This window comes from Schistocerca nitens, chromosome 11, assembly GCF_023898315.1.
Source record: "Schistocerca nitens isolate TAMUIC-IGC-003100 chromosome 11, iqSchNite1.1, whole genome shotgun sequence".
Lineage (NCBI taxonomy): Eukaryota > Metazoa > Arthropoda > Insecta > Orthoptera > Acrididae > Schistocerca > Schistocerca nitens.
The window spans coordinates 123,370,908-123,391,025 of NC_064624.1; the positions used below are offsets into that span (position 1 = coordinate 123,370,908).

A 20,118-nucleotide genomic window follows, 5' to 3' on the forward strand; every position below is an offset into this window, starting at 1 on the left:
TACCGATCGAATGTTCACCGTTCTTCCGCAGCACCATGTTTCAAAAGCTTCTCCTCTCTTCTTGTGTGAACTGTATATTGCCTATATTTCATTTCTCTACAAGGCTGCAGTCCTGGCAAATACATTCAGAAAATACTTCTTAACACATGTATTGATGTTAGGTGTTAACAAACTCCTCTTTTTCAGAAATGCTTTTCTCACTATTGTCTTTCTGCATTTTATATCCTCCCTAGCTCTGCCATCATCAGTTATTTTATTGTCCAAATGTTAAACCTCATCTACTAGTTTTAGTGCCTCATTTACTTGTCTAATTTCCTCAGCATTGCTTGATTTAATTTAACTACATTCCATTACCGTACTTACTTTAGTTGATGCTCATTCTTTAACCTCTTTTCAAGACACTATCTATTCAGCCAGACTGATCGGCTGTCTCTGAGAAAACTACAATCTCATCTCCATTTTATTTCTTCTCTATGAACTTTAATTCTTTATTCCCCCAAGGAGGCTCACGGTTCTTTCCACGAGTTTGGGCGTGGCACACACGGGGCCCCGAGCTATTGCAGTCCATTCTTCTTTCCCTTGTTGCATTTCCTTTACCCTGTCCCTCCCTCCCTATCCTTGCTCTATTTCCTTCACCCTGCCCCTCTCTCCCAATCCTCGCTTCTTCCCCATTTCCCCCTCCCTCCCAATCCTTGCTCGTTCCCCGTTGCCCCCACCTTCCCCTCTCTTGGTGTTCTGGTTTGCATCGACCTCACTATCCACCTGGTTCCCTGTATTGCTTGCAATTTTGTTCCTCCTGCCTGATCTCTTTCATCCTTTTTGACATTTAGGTCCCCGCTTGAGGTTTTCCCTCCACTTCTAAATTTTCTGTGAGCCATTTGGGGAAGAACTCCCTACCTAGTGCCAATGGTGTGGATTCCTCTGCCCCTTCCTTCTCCTCTCCCTTCCCTACTGTAGCCCTCTTCTGCCCTGCTAGGTCACCAGCACATGTAGCCAGTCCGTGTGGTGGGGCTGTAATATACCCATCTGGCTGAGCCCCCTTACAACACAGGGATCAAGCTACGGACACCTGAGCTGTTTCTCTCCCATGTATGCCACGGAGTGGTTTCTTGTCGTCCTGGAGTATCGGCACTCCCAGCAATGGCCGCCGTGCCAGGTGGCCCTTGCTGTTGGGCTGCACCCGTGGGAGGAGCCCCTGATCAGAGGGGGTGGTATCGGGACTGATGCTTGGCACATGAAGCATATGAAGCTGCAAAAATCTGGCCGTTCTCAAACAGCCATCTCTTCATGTAGTGAAGGATCATTGAATGCCGCTTCGTATGACACGGCAGCATTCCCTTCCCTGGCTACAATGTGAGAGGAGGGCCAGTCTTAGGATGAAACACTTTCCCCACTACCTCATATGTACTAAGACGGATGGGGACACGTTCACCACCACAAACGCATTGTTTCTTGTGGACAATACCGAGGACAAGTTTGGTGATGTGGAGCCTCCCTGTAAGATGCGGTCAGGCTCCCTGTTGATCAAAGCTTTTTTGCTGCCCAATATGCAGCTATTCATGCTTGTGATTGTCTTAGCAATGGCCCACTGTCTATTGCCGCTCACCAGTCTCTGAAGATGGTCCAGGGAATGATATTTCACAGGGGCCTCATCCTGCAAACTGATGAGGAACTCCGGGCCAATTTAGAGCCACGTGGCGTTCATTTTGTTTGAAGTGTGCAGAAGGGTCGCAAAGACAACCGCTCCGATACCAGAGCGGAGGAGGGGGTACCCTCATGGAGAACGTCAAGGTTACGTGCTACAGGTGTAACGTGAAGCCGTACGTCGTACCACCCATAAGGGTGCTTTTGGTGCTTGCGTTTTGGGCATATGTCTCCCCATGGTACGTTGGACACTCTGTGTTGTGACTGTGAACACCCACACCACGAGGGAAGCCCTGTGTTCCACCACCTGTATGTGACAATTGTCATGACGGCCACTCCCCTCGCTTGCCAGATTGCCCAGCTTATGAGAGAGAAAAGAAGATCCGAGAGTACAAATCGCTGGATTGCCTGTCTTATGCTGAGGCTGACCAAAAATGAGACACTCCATCCAGTGTCACTTTCTTCAACTTTTGCCCCTGTTATATCCTTTCCCCCTGTTACCTCTTTCTTACCTCCATCCCCCCTCCCCTCCCCTCCCCTCCCCTCCCTGCAGACCCCGTGACCTCTTCTCCGGGAGTCGTTTCCCCTGCCTGGCTGAAGAAGTGCCCACCATCTTCGGCACCTGCTGGTGATGTGGCTCTCCCCCCTCCCCACAACCCCTCTCCCCGGTATCTGTCGGGCCGGAAGCCTACTACTACTACCTCAACATGGCCATGAGATGCACCATCTTTGTGCTCCAAGGTCGCCCTCTCTCTTTCGGTTCCGGATCTTGCAGACACTTGTACTCCTTCTGCACCCTGCCCTCCTCCACCTGTGAAAGAGGAGGAGAAGAAACACAAGTCCCGAAAAAAGTCCCCCTACCCTGGTGCTCCCAGAGGTGCCATCTCCCCCCACAACCTGATTCTGACATCTTATTTATGGATGTCACCCCATCCTTGTCTGTGGCGACCACTGACCAAGTAACACTATCTCCTCTCACCACACAATCATCCAGTGGAATTGCAACAGATACTATTATCACTTACTGGAAATACAATGTCTTGTTTCCTCCTATTTTGCATTCTGTCTTGCTTTTCCAGAAATGCTCTCCCGTGGTGACCACTCTCCAACATTTCACGGTTATCGGGCGTTCTGTTGGAATCGTGCACACCTCAGGGTAGCATCTGGTGGTCTGCACTTTGGTTTGCTCCGATGTCATTAGTGACTTTGTACAAACCTGCTAGCAATAGTGGTTAGAGTGCAAATGATGCCAGCAATCAGTATTTGCAATGTCTGTCTCCTTCCATGTAGGCCTCTTCCTTATGTTGAACTGTCTACTTTAATACAGCAACTCCCACCCCCCATTTCTCCTCCTCGGAGACGTCAGTACCCACCACCCACTGTGGGGGAGTGCCACTTCAACGGGTAGGGGTCTTGATCAGCTTATTACAGACTTCAATTTGTCTCCCCTCAATGACGGTTTCCCTACCCACTTCAGTACCGAGCGAGGTGGCGCAGTGGTTAGCACACTGGACTCGCATTCGGGAGGACGACGGTTCAATCCCGTCTCCGGCCATCCTGATTTAGGTTTTCCGTGATTTCCCTAAATCGTTTCAGGCAAATGCCGGGATGGTTCCTGTGAAAGGGCACGGCCGATTTCCTTCCCAATCCTTCCCTATCCTGAGCTTGCGCTCCGTCTCTAATGACCTCGTTGTCGACGGGACGTTAAACACTAACCACCCACTTCAGTGCCGCTCGTGGCACCTTTACTGCTATCGATCTCACGATCTCCTCCCCTGCTGTTGTGGCTTTCCTACATCGGTCATCCCGTGACGATCTTTGTGACAGTGACCACTTTCCAATTAGCCACCGGGCAGACAGGCCCCCATGTTGGGCATTCCACAGAGCCAATTGGCCTTTATATATGTCTGTGCACTTTGACACCTCCCTCTCAAAATGCATTGATGCAGTCGTGCAGGTGTCTTTCCCACTATTCTTCATGCTGCTGGCCCCCTACCCACACGTATCTCTCGCCGTCGACCGATACCGTGGTGGACCGTGGATGTAGCAGTTGCTGTCCAGGGCTACTGACAGGCACGGCAGCAGTTTAAACGACAAACATCCTTCACAGGCCAAACTCCTCACTTTCAAGCATCTCTGTGCTAACGCCTGTTACCTTATTAAGCAGAGTAAAAAGGAATGCGGGAAGTGGTGCGTTTCCTCTCTGGGGGTGTATGCCACGTAACTGCTAGTTTGGTCTGAGCTCTGTAGCCATCTGGGTTGCCCGTGATGGTCAACTGTCCAGGGTCTTAATGTCCAAAGTCCTCTGGACACTGATCCGTCGGTCCTCGGAGAACACCTCGCGACACACTTTACGACGGCATCGGCGTCCTCTTCCTATCCCGCTACCTTTCTCCGGCAGCGACACTGAGTTGCACAGACCCCATCTATTCCGACTCACACCGCGCTGAAACCTGCAATGGACCCTTCACTGAATGGGAATTCTTGCAGTCTCTCACATCTTCGTGTGACACGGCCTCGGGCCCTGATTCCACCCACAACAAGATGATCCGACATTTTGACGTTACCCAGGTGCAACATTTCCTCAGGGTCTTCAACCACATTTGGGTCACGGGTGCTTTCCCACCGCAATAGTGAGACGGTATAGTTATCCCCGTCCTTAAGCCCGGGAAGAACCCAATGTGTCTCTCGACAGCTACCGCCCAATTAGCCTGACAAATGATTAGCCTGATGAATGTACTTTGTAAACTGCTTGAGAGGATGGTTAGCTTCATGTTATGTCGGGTACTCAAATCGCGGGGCCGTTTCTCCTTGTATCAGTGTGGCTTTTGCGAAGGACGGTCTCCGACTGACCATTTACTCAGATAGCACCCTGACAGGCTTTTACTAATTGCCAGCACCTTTTCGTGGTCTTCTTTGACGTAGATAAGGCATACGACACAGCTTGGTGCCATCACTCCACGACTGGGGCTTCTGTGGCCCCTTTCCAATTTTTATCTGTGAGTTTTTATCTCACCGGCTCTTCTAGTTTCGAGTTGGCACTTCACTCTGGGCCCCTCAGATTCAGGAGAACAGTATCCCAAAGGTTTCTGTTAGGTGTGCCACTCTTCCTCATACCCATCAATGGACTTGAAATCTCTGTTTGGCCTGTGGTTAGGACAGTGTTTAACGTCGACAATTTTGCATCTGGCGCAGCTCCCACTCAGTAGCACCTGCTTAGTGCAGGCTCCGAGGTGCCATCTGACAGGCCTCTGCGTGGGCTATCTCTCACGGCTTCCAGTTTTCTCCCTCCAAAACGTGGGCTAGGCATTTTTGTTGTCGACTCACACTACATCCTGATCCAGAACTGTATTTAGGTGTCCAGCTCCTCGATGTTGTAGCATGGTCACGTTTTTTGGACCTTATTTTTTATAACAAGCTGACACGGCTGCCTCACAGTTGCCACCTAAAGACTACATGCATGCGGAAGCTTAATGCTCTCCACCTCCTGGCCCACATATTTTGGGGTGTAGACCATACCACTCTTCTCCATCTTTACCGTGCTGTGGTCTTGTCCAGACTAGATTATGATTGTCAGGTTTATGGCTCAATGGCTCCTTCCACTCTGCAAATACTTGACGCTATTAACTGTTGTGCAGAGCATCTGGCTATTGGTGTCTTTCGCACTTGTCCTGTTGACAGTCTTCTCACAGAAGTTGAGATTCCCCCTCCACAAATTCAATGGAGTCAACTCTTAGTTTCCCATGCGATTGCCATTCGTCAATTCCCTGACCATCCCGTGTACCCAGTCATGTTTGCAAATGAGGGACGTGTCCGTCATGATAACTGCCCGAGGGTGAGATTGCCAGTTGGAATGCGACTCATTTTCCCGTCAGGATCTCCATCTCCACTCACTGGAATGCGCCCCGTGTATTTTCTCCTTCCCCCCACCCCCTTGGATGCCTAGACCATGGATTAGAAGTGACCTATTCCAGGGTCCTAAAATCTGTTGCCGCTATGGTTTTCTGGCGTCTTGTACGTGCCATCCTTGCGGAGTTCCAGGGTGCCATCATCTTCTACACTGATGGTTCTAAGATGATAGATAAGGTGGGATATGCTTTCACATCTCCCACTGGTTTCAAACGCCATTTATTGCCGGGATCGTGTAGTGTGTTCACAGTGGAGCTCCTAGCCATTCACAGAGCCCTCCATTTTGTTTCCCAGGCCTTCCTCCACAGTGTTTTAATTTGGGCAGGCTATTGACCGATGCTGCTCTCGTCACCCTTTGGTCTCTGCTATCCGTGACCACCTTTCTGCCATTAGCAGTGCCATCTGCTCGGTTGTCTTTCTCTGGGTCCCGAGTCCTGTGGGCATCCCAGGAAATGAACTGGCTGACCATGTGGCTAGAAAAGCAGATAACCCCCTCCATTCCTTTTTCTCGATTCCAGCTACTGATATGCCAATCTACGTGAAATCTCTCTTTGCCCAAAAGTAATAAATGTCACACAATCAAGGAGTCCACTGCATTTGGCACTCTTCCTTCCACTCCTGATGGAAGGAGTCCACTGTCTTATGCTGTCTGTGTGTTGGTCATACCGGACTCACTCACTGTTTCCTCTTGCGTAACGAACCATCCCAAGATGTGGTTGTGGAGCCAGACTGACAGTATTCCATATATTGTTGGAATGTCCCCTTCTTTTGACCCTTTGTACTAAGTATAGTTTTCCAGATTCCTTAAATTTAATATCGGCGGACGATTCACAGATTGTCGAATCGGTCCTCAGTTTCCTCTGTGAAAGTGGCTTTTATTTTCAGATATAAGGTTTTGCTTTGCTCCTGTACCAGGAGCTGGCTGGTTGGCTGTAGTTGTGGTCTGTCTTCATGCTTCCTCAGTCTGGGACCCATGACCACTCCCACTTGCAAAGACGACCCTTTTATCCCTCTGTGTTCCCTGTTTTTAGATTTGGACTACCGTTTTATACCTTCTACTATTTGTGTTTTAACTTCCTCGTTTTATAGTTTGACTCCTCTCTCCCCACTTTTAATGGACCCTCTCTCTTCAGTGTGTAACTTTGGAACCACAGGACTGATGATCTCGCTGTTTAGTCCCTATCCCCCTCAATCAATCAGTTAATTCTTTTTTAATTTGTCCTTAATTTCTTTTACTGTCTGCTCAATGTACATGTTGTCGGCGAACCTCAACGTTTCTATTTTTCTCAATTTGAAACCGAGCGAGGTGGCGCAGTGGTTAGCACACTGGACTCGCATTCGGGAGGACGACGGTTCAATCCCGTCTCCGGCCATCCTGATTTAGGTTTTCCGTGATTTCCCTAAATCGCTTCAGGCAAATGCCGGGATGGTTCCTTTGAAAGGGCACGGCCAATTTCCTTCCCCATCCTTCCCTCACCCGAGCTTGCGCTCCGTCTCTAATGACCTCGTTGTCGACGGGACGTTAAACACTAATCTCCTCGTCCTCCTCCTCCTCAATTTGAAAAAAGTGTATTTATCTAAAAGATACATTTCCTAACTATTATTATAATCTAATGACTGGCTAAGAAATACGAGCCCCTGACAACCTTTCCATTCATTGGAAACTGAACGTCTGCGTCTCCGATTTTTTATGTGAAAAATCTTAATAAAACAACATTATCCACATTCTATATTTGTGTTCTTCATGCCGACATACTTATTTCTCAACAAACTCACCCCGGCGACGAACACATTTCTCCTAGCGAGAGCTGTTCGCTGATACCGTCACTGTAGAACATCTGACTCTGTTGACGGAGTCTCAACCTCACCTCTGCTTGTACCGCTTGAACGCTACGAAAGTGAAGATCTGGAAACAAATGGGGCGAGCCGGGACTGTATGGAGGATGATCGACGACAATGAACCCAAGGATTCTTACAGATGTCGCAGCAATCATATGTGGTACGACATTGCCATGCTACAGGAGAAGATGTTCCATGTGTGCTTCCAACTCGTCGAATTCGAAATTAGATTACAGTATTCTTTGTCACGCCCTCATAGTTACGTTACATAGAGCCACAATTCGGAGCTCTCTAGTGGCAGAAGTCTGCAAATATGCATAAATGTCGAATGATGACGATGATGATGATGATGACGATATTTGGTTTGTGGGGCGCTCAACATCGCGGTCATCAGCGACCGTACAAAGTCCCAGTTGTTACACAGTCCAGTTTTTTTCACAATCCAATCGAGCCACTGTCACAGGTGATGATGTTGATGATTATGATGATGCAGACAACACAAACACCAGTCCCCAGGCAGAGAAAATCTCCAACCCGGCCGGGAATCGAAATGAGGAATAAAGATGTAAAACGTTAATAATGTTTGTTATACTAAAAAAGTTTATGAGTTTTTATATAAGCAATTCGGAGGCATTAGCTTTCAGTACACCCTGATATACAGTGTTGTGGAGGACTACTTTTGTAATGGAGGTTTTTTGATTACTGCTCTGGGAGCTTTCCATGCAAACTTGGCTGACGTGCTTCTGTTCTCGATAGAAGAACTTCAGAGAGGCTACAGCTCCATCTGTCTCCCTTCTCAACTACAGCTTCTGTTTCGTGTATGAAGGCGTGCTGAAAAGTAAATTTATTCTTCACGTCTACATATTTGCAACCACCCGCCAGAGTAGCTGAGAGTGCTAACGTGCCGCTTCCTGGAATCTGGTAGGTGCGCCGGCCCCGGATCGAATCCGCCCGGCGGATTGACGACGAGGGCCGCTATGCCGGCCAGCCTGGATGTGGTTTTTAGGCGGTTTTCCACATCCTGCTAGGGGTATTCCAATCTCTGCCTTCCTCTACAGTTTTTGCCCTCTACCATTCCCTCTAGTACCACGGAAGTCATTCCCTGATGTCCTAACAGATGTCCTATCATACTATCCCTTCCCCTTGTCAGTGTATTTCACATACTTGTTTCCTCTCAGATTCTGCACAGAACTTCCTTACTCCTTACCTTATCAGTCCAACTAATTTTCAACATCCGTCTGTAGCGCCGTACCTCAAATGCTTCGATTCTCTCCTGTTTCCATGTTTCACTACCATACCGTGCTGTACTGCAGACGTATGTTCTTAGAAATTTCTTCCTCAAATTAAGGCCAGTATTTGATACTAGTAGACTTCTCTTAGCCAGGAATGTAGTTTTTGCCATTACTAGTCTGCTTTTCATGTCCTCCTTGCTACATCCATCATTGGTTATTTTACTGCCGAGATAGCAGAATTCCTTAACTTCATCTACTCGTGACCATCAATCCTGATGTTAAGTTTCTCACTGTTCTCACTTCTGTTGCATCTCATTACTTTCGTCTTTCTTTGATTTACTGTCAGTCTATATTCTGTATTCATTACATTGCTCATTCCTTTCAGCAGATCATGTAATTCTTCTTCACTTTCACGCAGGATAGCTATGTCATCGGCGAATCGTGTCATTAATATCCTTTCACCTTGAATTTTAATTCCACTCCTGAACCTTTCTTTTATTTCCAGCATTGCTTCTTCGATATGTGGATTGAACAGTAGGGTGGAAAGACTACATCCCTGTTTGATCTGAGCACTTTGTTCTTGGTCGTCCACTCTTATTTTCCCTCTTGGCTATTGTACATATTGTATATTACCCATCTCTCCCTATAGCTTACCCCTATTCTTCTCAGAATTTTGAATACCTTGCACCATTTTACATTGTCGAAGGCTTTTTCCAGGTCGACAAATCCTATGAACGTGTCTTCATTTTTCTTTAGTCTTGCTTTCATTATCAACCACAAAATCAGAATTGCCTCTCTCATGCCTTTACCTTTTCTAAACCCAAACTGATTGTCATCTAGCACATCTTCAATTTTCTTTTCCATTCTTCTGTAATTATTCTTACCAGCAGCTTGGATGCATGAACTGTTAAGCTGATTGTGTGATAATTCTCACACTTGTCAGCTCTTGCAGTCTTCAGAATTGTGTGGATGATATTTTTCCGAAAGTCAGATGGTATGTCGCCAGACTCATACATTCTGCACACCAAAGTGAATAGTCGTTTTGTTACCACTTCCCCCAATGATGTTGGAATGTTATCTATCCCTTCTGCCTTATTCGACCTAAAATCCTCCAAAGCTCTTTTAAATTCTGATTCTAATACTGGGTCCCCTATCTCTTCTAAATCGACTCCTGTTTCTTCTTCTATCACATCATACAAATCTTCCCCCTCATAGACTTTCAATGTATTCTTTCCACCTATCTGCTCTCTCCTCTGCATTTAACAGTGGAATTCCCGTTGCACTCTTAATGTTACCACCGTTGCTTTTAATGTCACCAAAGGTTGTTTTGACTTTCCTGTATGCTGAGTCTGCCCTTCCGACAATCACTTCTTTTTTGATTTCTTCACATTTTTCATGCAGCCATTTCATCTTACCTTCCTTGCATTTCCTTTTTATTTCATTCAGCGACTTGTATTTTTGTATTCCTGAGTTTCCCAGAACATTTTTGTACTTCCTCCTTTCATTGATCAAATGAAGTATTTCTTCTTTTACCCATGGTTTCTTTGCAGTTATCTTATTTGTACCTATGTTTTTCTTTCCAGATTCTGTGATGGCCCTTTTTAGAGATGTCCTTTGCTCTTTAACTGTACTGCCTACTGAGCTATTCCTTATTGCTATATCTATAGCCTTAGAGAACTCCAAGTGAATCTTGTCATTCTTTAGTACTTCTGTATCCCACTTCTTTGTGTATTGATTCTTCCTGACTAATGTCTTAAACTTCAGCCTACTCTTCATGTCCACTATATTGCGATCCGAGTCTATATTTGCTCCTGGGTATGCCTTACAATCCAGTATCTGATTTCGGAATCCCTGTCTGACGACAGTGTAATCTAACTGAAATCTTCCCGTATCATGCGGCCTTTTCCAAGTATACCTCCTCCTCTTGTGATTCTTGAACAGGGTATTCGCTATTACTAGCTGAAACTTGTTACACAACTCAATTAGTCTTTGTCCTCTCTCATTCCTTGTTCCAAACCCATATTCTCCTGTAACCTTTTCTTCTACTCTTTCTCCTACAACTCCATTCCAGTCTCCCACGACTGTTAGATTTTCATCTCCCTTTACATACTGTATTACCCTTTCAATATCCTCATATACTTTCTCTCTCTCTCTCTCTTCATCTTAAACTTGCGACATCTGCATACATAGCTGAATTATCATTGTCGGTGCTGGTTTGCTGTCGATTCTGATAAGAACAACACTATCAGTAAACTGCTCACAGTAACACACTCTCTGCATTACCGTCCTATTCGTAACGAATCCTACTCCCATTTTACTGTTTTCTGCTGCTGTTTGTATTACCCTATACTTATTTGACCAGAAATCCTTTTCTTCTTTCCATTTCACTTCATTGACCACCACTATATCTAGATTGAGGCTTTGCATTTCCATTTTCAGATTTTCTAGTCTCCCTACTATGTTCAAGCTTCTGACATTCCGCACCCTGATTCGTAGAACATTATCCTTTTGTTGATTATTCAATCTTTTTCTCATGGTCACTGCCACCATGTCAGTCCCCTCCCAGAGATCTGAATGGGGGACTATTCTGGAATCTTTTGTCAATCGTGACAAAAAATAAAAAAAACCTACAGCCGTCCTTATGATTTTATTTTATTTTGCCACTACCAGTTTCGACACTTCATTGCGTCATCTTCAGGCTGTTTTGATGCGGTACAGGTTGATACGATCCCCATGCATAACCCATCAGTTGCCAGCATTACTGGATTTGCAGATAATGTGTCATCTCTCCAACCATCAACTATCAACTGTCAGCTATTGAGTTTGTCCATACACAAGTGTTGTGAAAATTCTGTGCTGCACTCCATCCCTGGTAAATTGTGCTTTGTCAGTGAGTAGTATGGTAGACAGAATGTGTGGTACTGAACACGTTCCCAGTGACCGAGCTTTCATGGATTTGCAATCTGTTTCAGTGACTCATATTCTTATTTTTCTACTATTTCTTCCATACTACAGCAGTTATTGTCTTCAATATCATGAAGTACTCAGTCTTGTAAAGCAAGTGTTCTGTCACTATTTGATCTTCCATGATGAAAGAATCTCCTCTCAAAAGGGCCTGTGTCCATAAGATGTATATGTATTCTTTTGAAAGGTCTTTATTTTTCTGTAAATATCTAGGGTATTGTTCAGTATACAAATGTCCAGCTGCAGAAGCATTGCTGTTTGTAAGTCCACACATCAGGTGCATGTTCAGCATGTGCTGATTACAAAGCATTCTAACCAAAAGTGTGAAGTACACATTAGTCCAATAACAACACTGATGAGCAGTCGTCACAGTCGGACATGACACGTCACTTTAGAGCTGAGGTCACTAATGCACACTTGTTTGGTGTTGCCCACCCTCTAAAAAGCCAATTCGGTTCCTAGCGAGAGAAGAATGCTCAGTAGACACAATGCCAGTCCAATAAGAACTGTGAAGTCAGCTTTCACCAGTGATTGTGTTCTCAATACTGAAAGGATTTGTGTATTAGCTAGTACCATACCAACTAAGATAAATGTAAGAAGTCTTTGACTTCAAGCTTCGGAAAACAAAGCAACACTTGAAAAGATAAAATACCTGTAGGACCAAGCTGGAAATTTGTATCAAGAGGAATATTGGTGAGAAGTGAACTTAAAAGAGATGCGTCAAACTTCCGTGTGGATCACCAGTAACCAAAAAAAAGGTGATCCCCAATCTGGTTGCAACTGGTATACAGCGTTTCATATAGATATTGGTCTTACCAGTTGTTGGCCAATTAATTTTATGATATATTCAAAATAGTGTTTCAAGATCCTGGAGAAGTATGTATCTGGCATCAGTTCACAAGTTTCAAACGTAGTTTGACTACTTAAATAAGAGTACAACCTTGAAGCTGGATATCTCTCTTACCTACTAACATTTTTGCTTGTGGCATGTAAATGTGGGGGAGCCACACTCACTTCCACTATAGCTTGCTTTGGTCCATTTTGTAGCCATAATAAGGCTGTTTAAACAGTTGTGGCCCAGAAATGTATTGCACATTGTATGTGGCTGTAATTAGTGTGGCCCACAATGTTGCTACTCTTATGCAACTGGTGGTATCATTTTTCAGATGTAGAAAAATGTCTACCATCTTTTGTTTGTCACACAACTGCTTCTTGGTGTTGAGATTTCTTTTTCTGTCAGTGTATTTGACTGTGTATGGTGCTGTTTGACATGGTTGTCAAACATAGAGCATGTGTGACAGAAATTTTGATTGATGGAAAATTTTACAACATGAATGACATTGCTTGTGTCAGTTTTGCCACATATGTTTAGTGTAAAAGAGTTTTATTACAATCTGTCTCATTTTATTGCGGGTTTCCACAATTGTGAAAACTATGATCTAGAATAAAAGCAAACTAGCACTGGCAGTTACCAAAATGGTAAAAATGTCACATATTTCCCATCCGTATATCACACAGGAAATAGGAAATAAATATTCTACACACAACATAGAAGCAGGAATGCTATAAAATAAAAAAAATTGAAGTTCTCAGTTCTTCCACAGATGATGTAGGCTTTATATTCCCTCTTTGTGGCATTTTGAAGAACTGTCATTAGGGGACCAAAGGAGAGGCAAATAAACTTTCAAGTACTTGCTGATTTTTCTATGTGGGAATGAAGAAAATCAAAAACATTTATCAAGTTTCACTGCCAATTCAGAGTAAGATGATGTAATTATCAGGTTCTGTGTGTGACATTTCCTTTAAGAGATTTGCTAATCCAGCCTCTTCTTCTTCTTCTACTACTACTACTACTACTAACACAATGCCAGAATCAGTTTTTGTGTGTCAGTTAGGTGTGGTTCTAGAATGGAGTAGCAAGTTAGCGCTACCCCAAAAAATGTAATACCCAGCAGTCCATTTAATAAAATTAGACATACAATATTCACCAGAATTCTTACAAGTCTTTTCTATCTGTTGGGGACTTGTGTGTCCGTCTGTGCAAGCCATGTTAGCAAAGTGTCTGCTACTGTGATTTGCAACCTCGAGGGCCGGGTGCGAATGGAAAAATTTGGAGGCATAGCTTCATTGAGCTATTTACGGTGTATACACCCAGTGGAGGTGACGTATAAATTGTAGCTCTGCCCACGGCTGTGCTGCTTGCTCATGAGTTTGCTGGAGGAGTATCGGCTAGAACAGCTGTGTGTCTAATTGTGCCCACTTAACTTCTGTTTAAATCTCTTTAATTCATATACCAAAGGTTTTTAATAATTAATATAAAACTATTTTAATTTTAATCTTGTTTTAAAGGTGTTAAGGTCAATCAGTGAGCAAGCAGTGAAGGAAACAAAAGAAAAATTCGGAGTAGGTATTCAAATCCATGGAGAAGAAATAAAAACTTTGAGGTTTGCTGACGACATTGTAATTCTGTCAGAGACAGCAGAGGACTTGGAAGAGCAGTTGAACGGAATGGACAGTGTCTTGAAAGGAGGATATAAGATGAACATCGACAAAAGCAAAACGAGGATAATGGAATGTAGTTGAGTTAACTCGGGTGGTGCTGAGGGAATTGGATTAGGAAGTGAGACACTTAAAGTAGTAAAGGAGTTTTGCTATTTGGAGAGCAGAATAACTGATGATGGTCGAAGTAGAGAGGATATAAAATGTAGACTGGCAATGGCAAGGAAAGCATTTCTAAAGAAGAAAAATTTGGTAACGTCGAGTGTAGATTTAAGTGCCAGGAAGTCTTTTTCTGAAAGTATTCGTATGGAGTGTAGCCATGTATGGAAGTGAAACATGGACGATAAATAGTTTGGACAAGAAGAGAATAGAAGCTTTTGAAATGTGGTGCTACAGAAGAATGCTGAAGATTAGATGAGTAGATCACATAACTAATGAGGAGGTATTGAATAGAATTAGGGAGAAGAGGAGTTTATGGCACAACTTGACTAGAAGAAGGGATCGTTTGGTAGGACATGTTCTGAGGCATCAAGGGATCACCAATTTAGTATTGGAGGGCAGTGTGGAGGGTAAAAATCGTAGAGGGAGACCAAGAGATGAATACACAAAGCAGATGCAGAAGGATGTAGGCTGCAGTAGGTACTGGGAGATGAAGAAGCTTGCACAGGATAGAGTAGCATGGAGAGCTGCATCAAACCAGTCTCAGGACTGAAGACCACCACCACCACAACAACAACAACAACAACAACAACAACGCCAATCAGAGTGAAATTCATTTTTCACAGCCAAAAAATTTTTTCCACATCATAACTTGCCATCTGCAGAACGGAGGGAGCGGGGAGAATGCAGTGTGGTTCCTGCAGGAAGAGGTTGAGTGTTGTGGGGTGGGGGAATGAACTTGCTCAGCTTCCATGTACTTTAAGTGTGCAGTGCAGGCAACGCAAGCTTGTGCTTTAAGCTTTCACAAAAAAAGTTGTGAAAAGATCATGGATTTGGATTTCTGAAAATCTGTACATACACTGAAAATGCTTTCTGCATCCGCAGCCATTCCGTCTGTTGACGAAGATAGGAGGTGAGGTACTGCCAGAAGTGACGTTGTGAGGGTGGGTCGTAAGCCTGACACTGCGCCACGTAGCCTTCCCTGCCACGACTAGTCCCCGCATGTTCCACCAGGCAGCATGTTTTCTCTTCCCCACCTCTACCCTGCTTTTTCTCCCCTCCCCCATCTCTCCTCCACTACATATTATTGCTCTCGTTTGACACTTTTTAGTTTGTCTGGCCCGAGAAGCCAGAGATAGAAGTCATGTGTGTGTGACTTCCCCTCACAATCATCTAACATCTTCATTTGCCCATTTCCACATCGGTCCCGTTTCGCGTACGCCATTCCTACCTCTATGGACCCATGCTCCATCTTTCTGCACCAGTTTAGAAAAGTATACCTTTCCTTGGCTAAACCTCAGCCCCACATTCTGTTTCTTAAAAGCTACCTGAACTATGGATCCCCCCCGCCCCCTCCCCTCCCAAAAAAAGATTCCTATCTCTGGATACCACCCTTCCTTTCAGAGTAACTTTCTCCTTTTCAGATTCTACCAGTCTCTGGCCCTCAGAAACCTTATTGCAAAAACATATCTCCAAGCATAGGCATCAGAGAACCACCTCTGATCCCTCTGCAAGATAATACTTCTGTGCAGTATGTGCCACATACATAACATCCCTGAAATTGAATCCCTTGCACTGCAGCACCTGGAGGAGCATCCCAGACAGCACCTCCATAGGAATCCAACCTGCTGACATTCTACTGCCGCCTTGGGACGCCACTGCCCAACCGCTACCCTACCTACAGTGTTTCTTCTCGTCAACCCCTCATAGCACACGGACCCTACCCAGCTGACCTTATCAACTTGCCACAACCCCCAACAGCTCTACCAACAAAATCCATCAAGTCCAGAGCCTAAACATTCCTGTAACACTGTTGTTAACCTTTCCACCAAAACCCTTAGCCCACAGAAGTTTCGGTTCTATGCAAAGGCCTCACCATTAGCCCTACTCCCCATGCTGGACTGGTCAGTGACCTACTGCCCTCCTGATCCTTACAGAGGAAACGCTTACTTGCCACCAAACCTTCAACCAAAGCCAACCTAATACCAACATTGAATCCTCACTCTACCAGTTCATACCACCATCCAACTATGATGCTCCCCACCTAACTACTCGCTGGTCACCTTCCAGGAATTCCTTACCTCCATCTTAGCCTCACCACCCTTCCCTAGCCGCTCCCTCAAAACACCAACCCTTCAGCAGAAGAAAGGGCAGCCATACACAACCACAAAACAAATCCTGACATAATCGTCCCACCTGCAGACAAAGGTTCCCTCATTGTTGTTATGAATCACAGTGACTACTTGGATGAAGGTCTCTGCCAATTATCTGACTCCTCCACTTATACACTCTGCATGACTGAGCTCATCGCAGAGTTCAACATAACCTCCAAATCCGTGCTTAAAGCCTTAGGCCCGTTTAGAACCTCTCCCCCGAATCCATTTCTCCAAAATTAACGAACCCAACAATTTTGAACACCCCATTGTAGCTGGTTATTGTGCCCCCTCTGAAAGAATTTTGGCCCTAATTGACCAACACCTTCCAGCCGATTGCTGGAAATCTAACCTCCTGCTTCAAAGGTGCCAAACACTTCCTTCAACAACTCCCCACAAGCTGCACCCTTTTACCTCCTAGATGCCTACTCGTCACTGTTGAAGCCACCTCCCTATACACCAACATCCCTCATCAACTGCTGTTGAAAACTACCTCTCCCAGTTTCCTTCAGACTCCAAGCCCACTACCTCATTTCTCATACACCTTACTGACTGTAACCTAACCCAAAAATTTTTCTCCTTTGAAGGGCACATGTACGAACAAATCTGTGGCATAACCACCCTCCTGTGCCAACCTATTTATGGGCCATCTAGAGTAGACCTTTCTAGCCTTCCAAACTGTCAGAACCCTAATATTATTCAGGTTCATTGATAGTATCTTCATGATCTGGACTCAGGGCCAAGACATCGTGTGTCCAGTTCTTCACAACCTGAACACCTTCTCTCCTATCCTCTTCACCTGGTCCTCGTCAACCCAGAGTGCCACCTTCCTGGATGTTGATCTCCTCATCTCTGATGGCTCCATCCACACCTCTCTTCACATTAAACCCGCCAACCACCAACATTAACTGCATTTCAACATGTCATCCCTTCCACACCAAAAAGTTACTTCCATACACCCGGGGATGGCGTATCTGTAGTGACAAGGACTCCTTTGCCCAGTATGCTGAGGGTCTCACCAAGGCCTTCACAGACATACACTATCCCCCAGTCCTAGTCTGGAAACAGATCTCGTATGCCATTTCCTCTTACATCCACCAATCCTTCCACTACTTCCAAGAACCAGAGACAAAACCTGTACTTCATGTACAGTGGTGTTCCTCATCATTCCAATGTTAGTGTTAGAAGGCCTCTAAACAACAAATACTGTGACAGATGGATAGGTAGAGACGAACTGGTTCTACATTTTCCGTGCCTCAACCCACTATAGACTTTTATGTGTGGCAGAATTTGAACACTCAGGTGTTCAGAATCCTGGTATAAGACTGTCTTCGTGGCCCTGTTGTGGAAGGCTGTGAAACAATACACAGTTCTCCAGGCATACATCAGCATGTCAGGTTTGATGCTCGCTTCCTCGCAAATGGAGGGATTTTTGAACGTTTCATTTAGGTAGGTGTGAGGTACTGTGCTGTAAAGTTCTTTTCATGCGTGTTTCGCACTGTGTGTTGAAGAGTTATATGAGGGTCACTCCAAAAGAAATGCACAATATTTTTGTAAAAATACAGTTTTCATTCTGCATGTGTGAAAGTTTTACAGTGTGTAGATACATCCTTCCCACTTGTTTTCAAACTTAGTTCTACCTGTTCCTCTGAGTGGTGCCATCACAGCATGTCTTAAAGATGACTGCTACATTTGACTTTTGTCAGAAGCAACGTGCTGTCATAGAATCCTGTGGTGTGCAAACGAGACAGTGGGAAACATCCACAAGAGGTTGAAAAAGGTGTACGGAGATGCTGCTGTCGATCGCAGTACAGTTAGTCGGTGGTCGAGCAGGTTACGTGACGAAAGTGGGCACGGCAATATTGAGGATTGTCCTCGCAGCGGCAGGCCTCGTACTGCACACACTCCAGACAATGTGCAGGGAGTTACCGAATTGGTGACTGCTGACAGACGCATCACAGTGAACGAATTGTGTTCGACCACATCGGCAAAAGCAGCATGTTCTGTTGCACGACAATGCACGGCCACGTGTCAGTCAAAAAACCGTGAAAGCGATCACAAAACCCGGATGGACAACACTGAAAAACCCGCCTTATAGTCCTGACCTGGCTCCATGTGACTATCATCTCTTTGGGAAACTGAAAGACTCTCTTCGTGGAACAAGGTTTGAAGATGATGACTCCCTTGTGCATGCTGCCAAACAGAGGCTCCGATAGGTCGGTCCAGAATTTTACCGTGCGGGTATACAGGCGCTGGTCCCAAGATGGCGTACGGCAGTTGGGATGGAAATTATGTGGAGAAATGAAAATATTGTTCCTAAAGGATGTATATACACACTGTAAAACTTTCAAACATGTAGAATAAAAGATGGACTTAAAAAAAAAAGTGTGCATTTCTTTTGGAGTGACCCTTGCAGAAACAGCTTAATGTGGAGATAGTGTTTCTAGACCCATGTCCATATAACATGTTTTCTTGAAAGGTGGGCTTACCTCTCTGTTCACCTCGTATACACACTCAGAATGGACATTAAATTGAGCTTTTCAAATAAAGACTTGCAGTGTTGTTTCTTTTTAGCTCCCACTGTGGCTCGGATGACCCTTTTTCTGTAATCCAGAAGCTTTGAGTAGATCAGTTTCCTCAGTCCCCCAGACAATTACACCGTACGTAATTACTGAAACAAAATGTGCATAATATACAAGTTTCAAATGATTGTGTTACCACAGGTGCAGTGGCAGAGCGAGCAAGAGCGGCGCGAGCACAAGTCACTGATGTACCTGGAGAAGGGCTCGTACCGGCCGGCGGTGCAGGCGCCCCCGGCCCCCGGCTCCGCACCGCCTGCCGCGGAGGACCCCCTGCGCGGCCTGCTGACCCCGCAGGAGGTGGAGCGCATCCTCCTGGGCGACCGGCCGCGACCCGCCGCGCCGGAGGTCGGCGCCACCTTCGCAGACGCCCCTCGGCCGCCGACGTAGCGAGGAACGGGCGCGATCTCGCCCGGAGCGCTGCACGGCAGCTGTAGTGTCACGTGCGTGGACGCCACTGCCCGGCTCTGTGGGATGCAGAATGGAGCACGTAGTCTGTGAGGCACGTTCCCGACGTATCGCCTCGACGCTGTAGTGTACTGAGGAAAGACGTCTCGTTCCGATTCGGAGTTAAGACAGTTGTGTATCTGTTGTTATTGTTATTAATTTTTTTCACTTGCCACGTGGATATATGTGTACGTATGTGGTCCGAGTACGTGTATCGGCACGCAGATGTACCTGCCGTCCCGCTGCTGCGCGGGCATTTTCTGTAGTTTCTCAGAACTGATCCTTCTGCTGTTATATTGCAATTCCTGTAGCGTGCCGTGTTCGTGCGATTCATAAAAGTGCTGCAACACTTGTATTTGTCTTAATCGATTTTCCTGTTTCTACACCACTTCCAATCCTCGTAATTTCTACTGATTCCTGCCACTCGGAAAGAGCGAGCATTCTAGTCCACACCTGGACGTACTGCTTTGTCTCGTATGCGATTGACGAGCTTAGTTGTGGCACCTGTGGAACTGCAGCAACTGATTACTTAGAAATGAATTTTGTTTTTTATTTATTCTTGCTAGCTGTCTTCAGTTAAACAGTCTCCAGATCAAAGTGATGTAGTAGCATCTAATACACTTTGCGGCACATAGAACTGGCCTGTAAAGTCAACACATGAACTTAAAATAAAATGTAATGTAGTGAATACGA

General features: G+C 45.3%; 1 protein-coding gene across 1 annotated transcript in view; it reads left to right on the forward strand.

The window, feature by feature from the left end:
• The window catches only part of LOC126213200 (ATPase family AAA domain-containing protein 3), a 102,367-nt gene extending 82,590 nt beyond the window's left edge, over positions 1 to 19,777 (forward strand). Inside the window, exon 10 of the mRNA XM_049940832.1 lies at positions 19,123 to 19,777. Coding sequence (XP_049796789.1) covers positions 19,123 to 19,368 — 246 coding nt within the window. The 3' untranslated portion in view covers positions 19,369 to 19,777. The remainder of the gene's footprint in view (positions 1 to 19,122) is intronic.
• Positions 19,778 to 20,118: the final 341 nt, after the last annotated feature.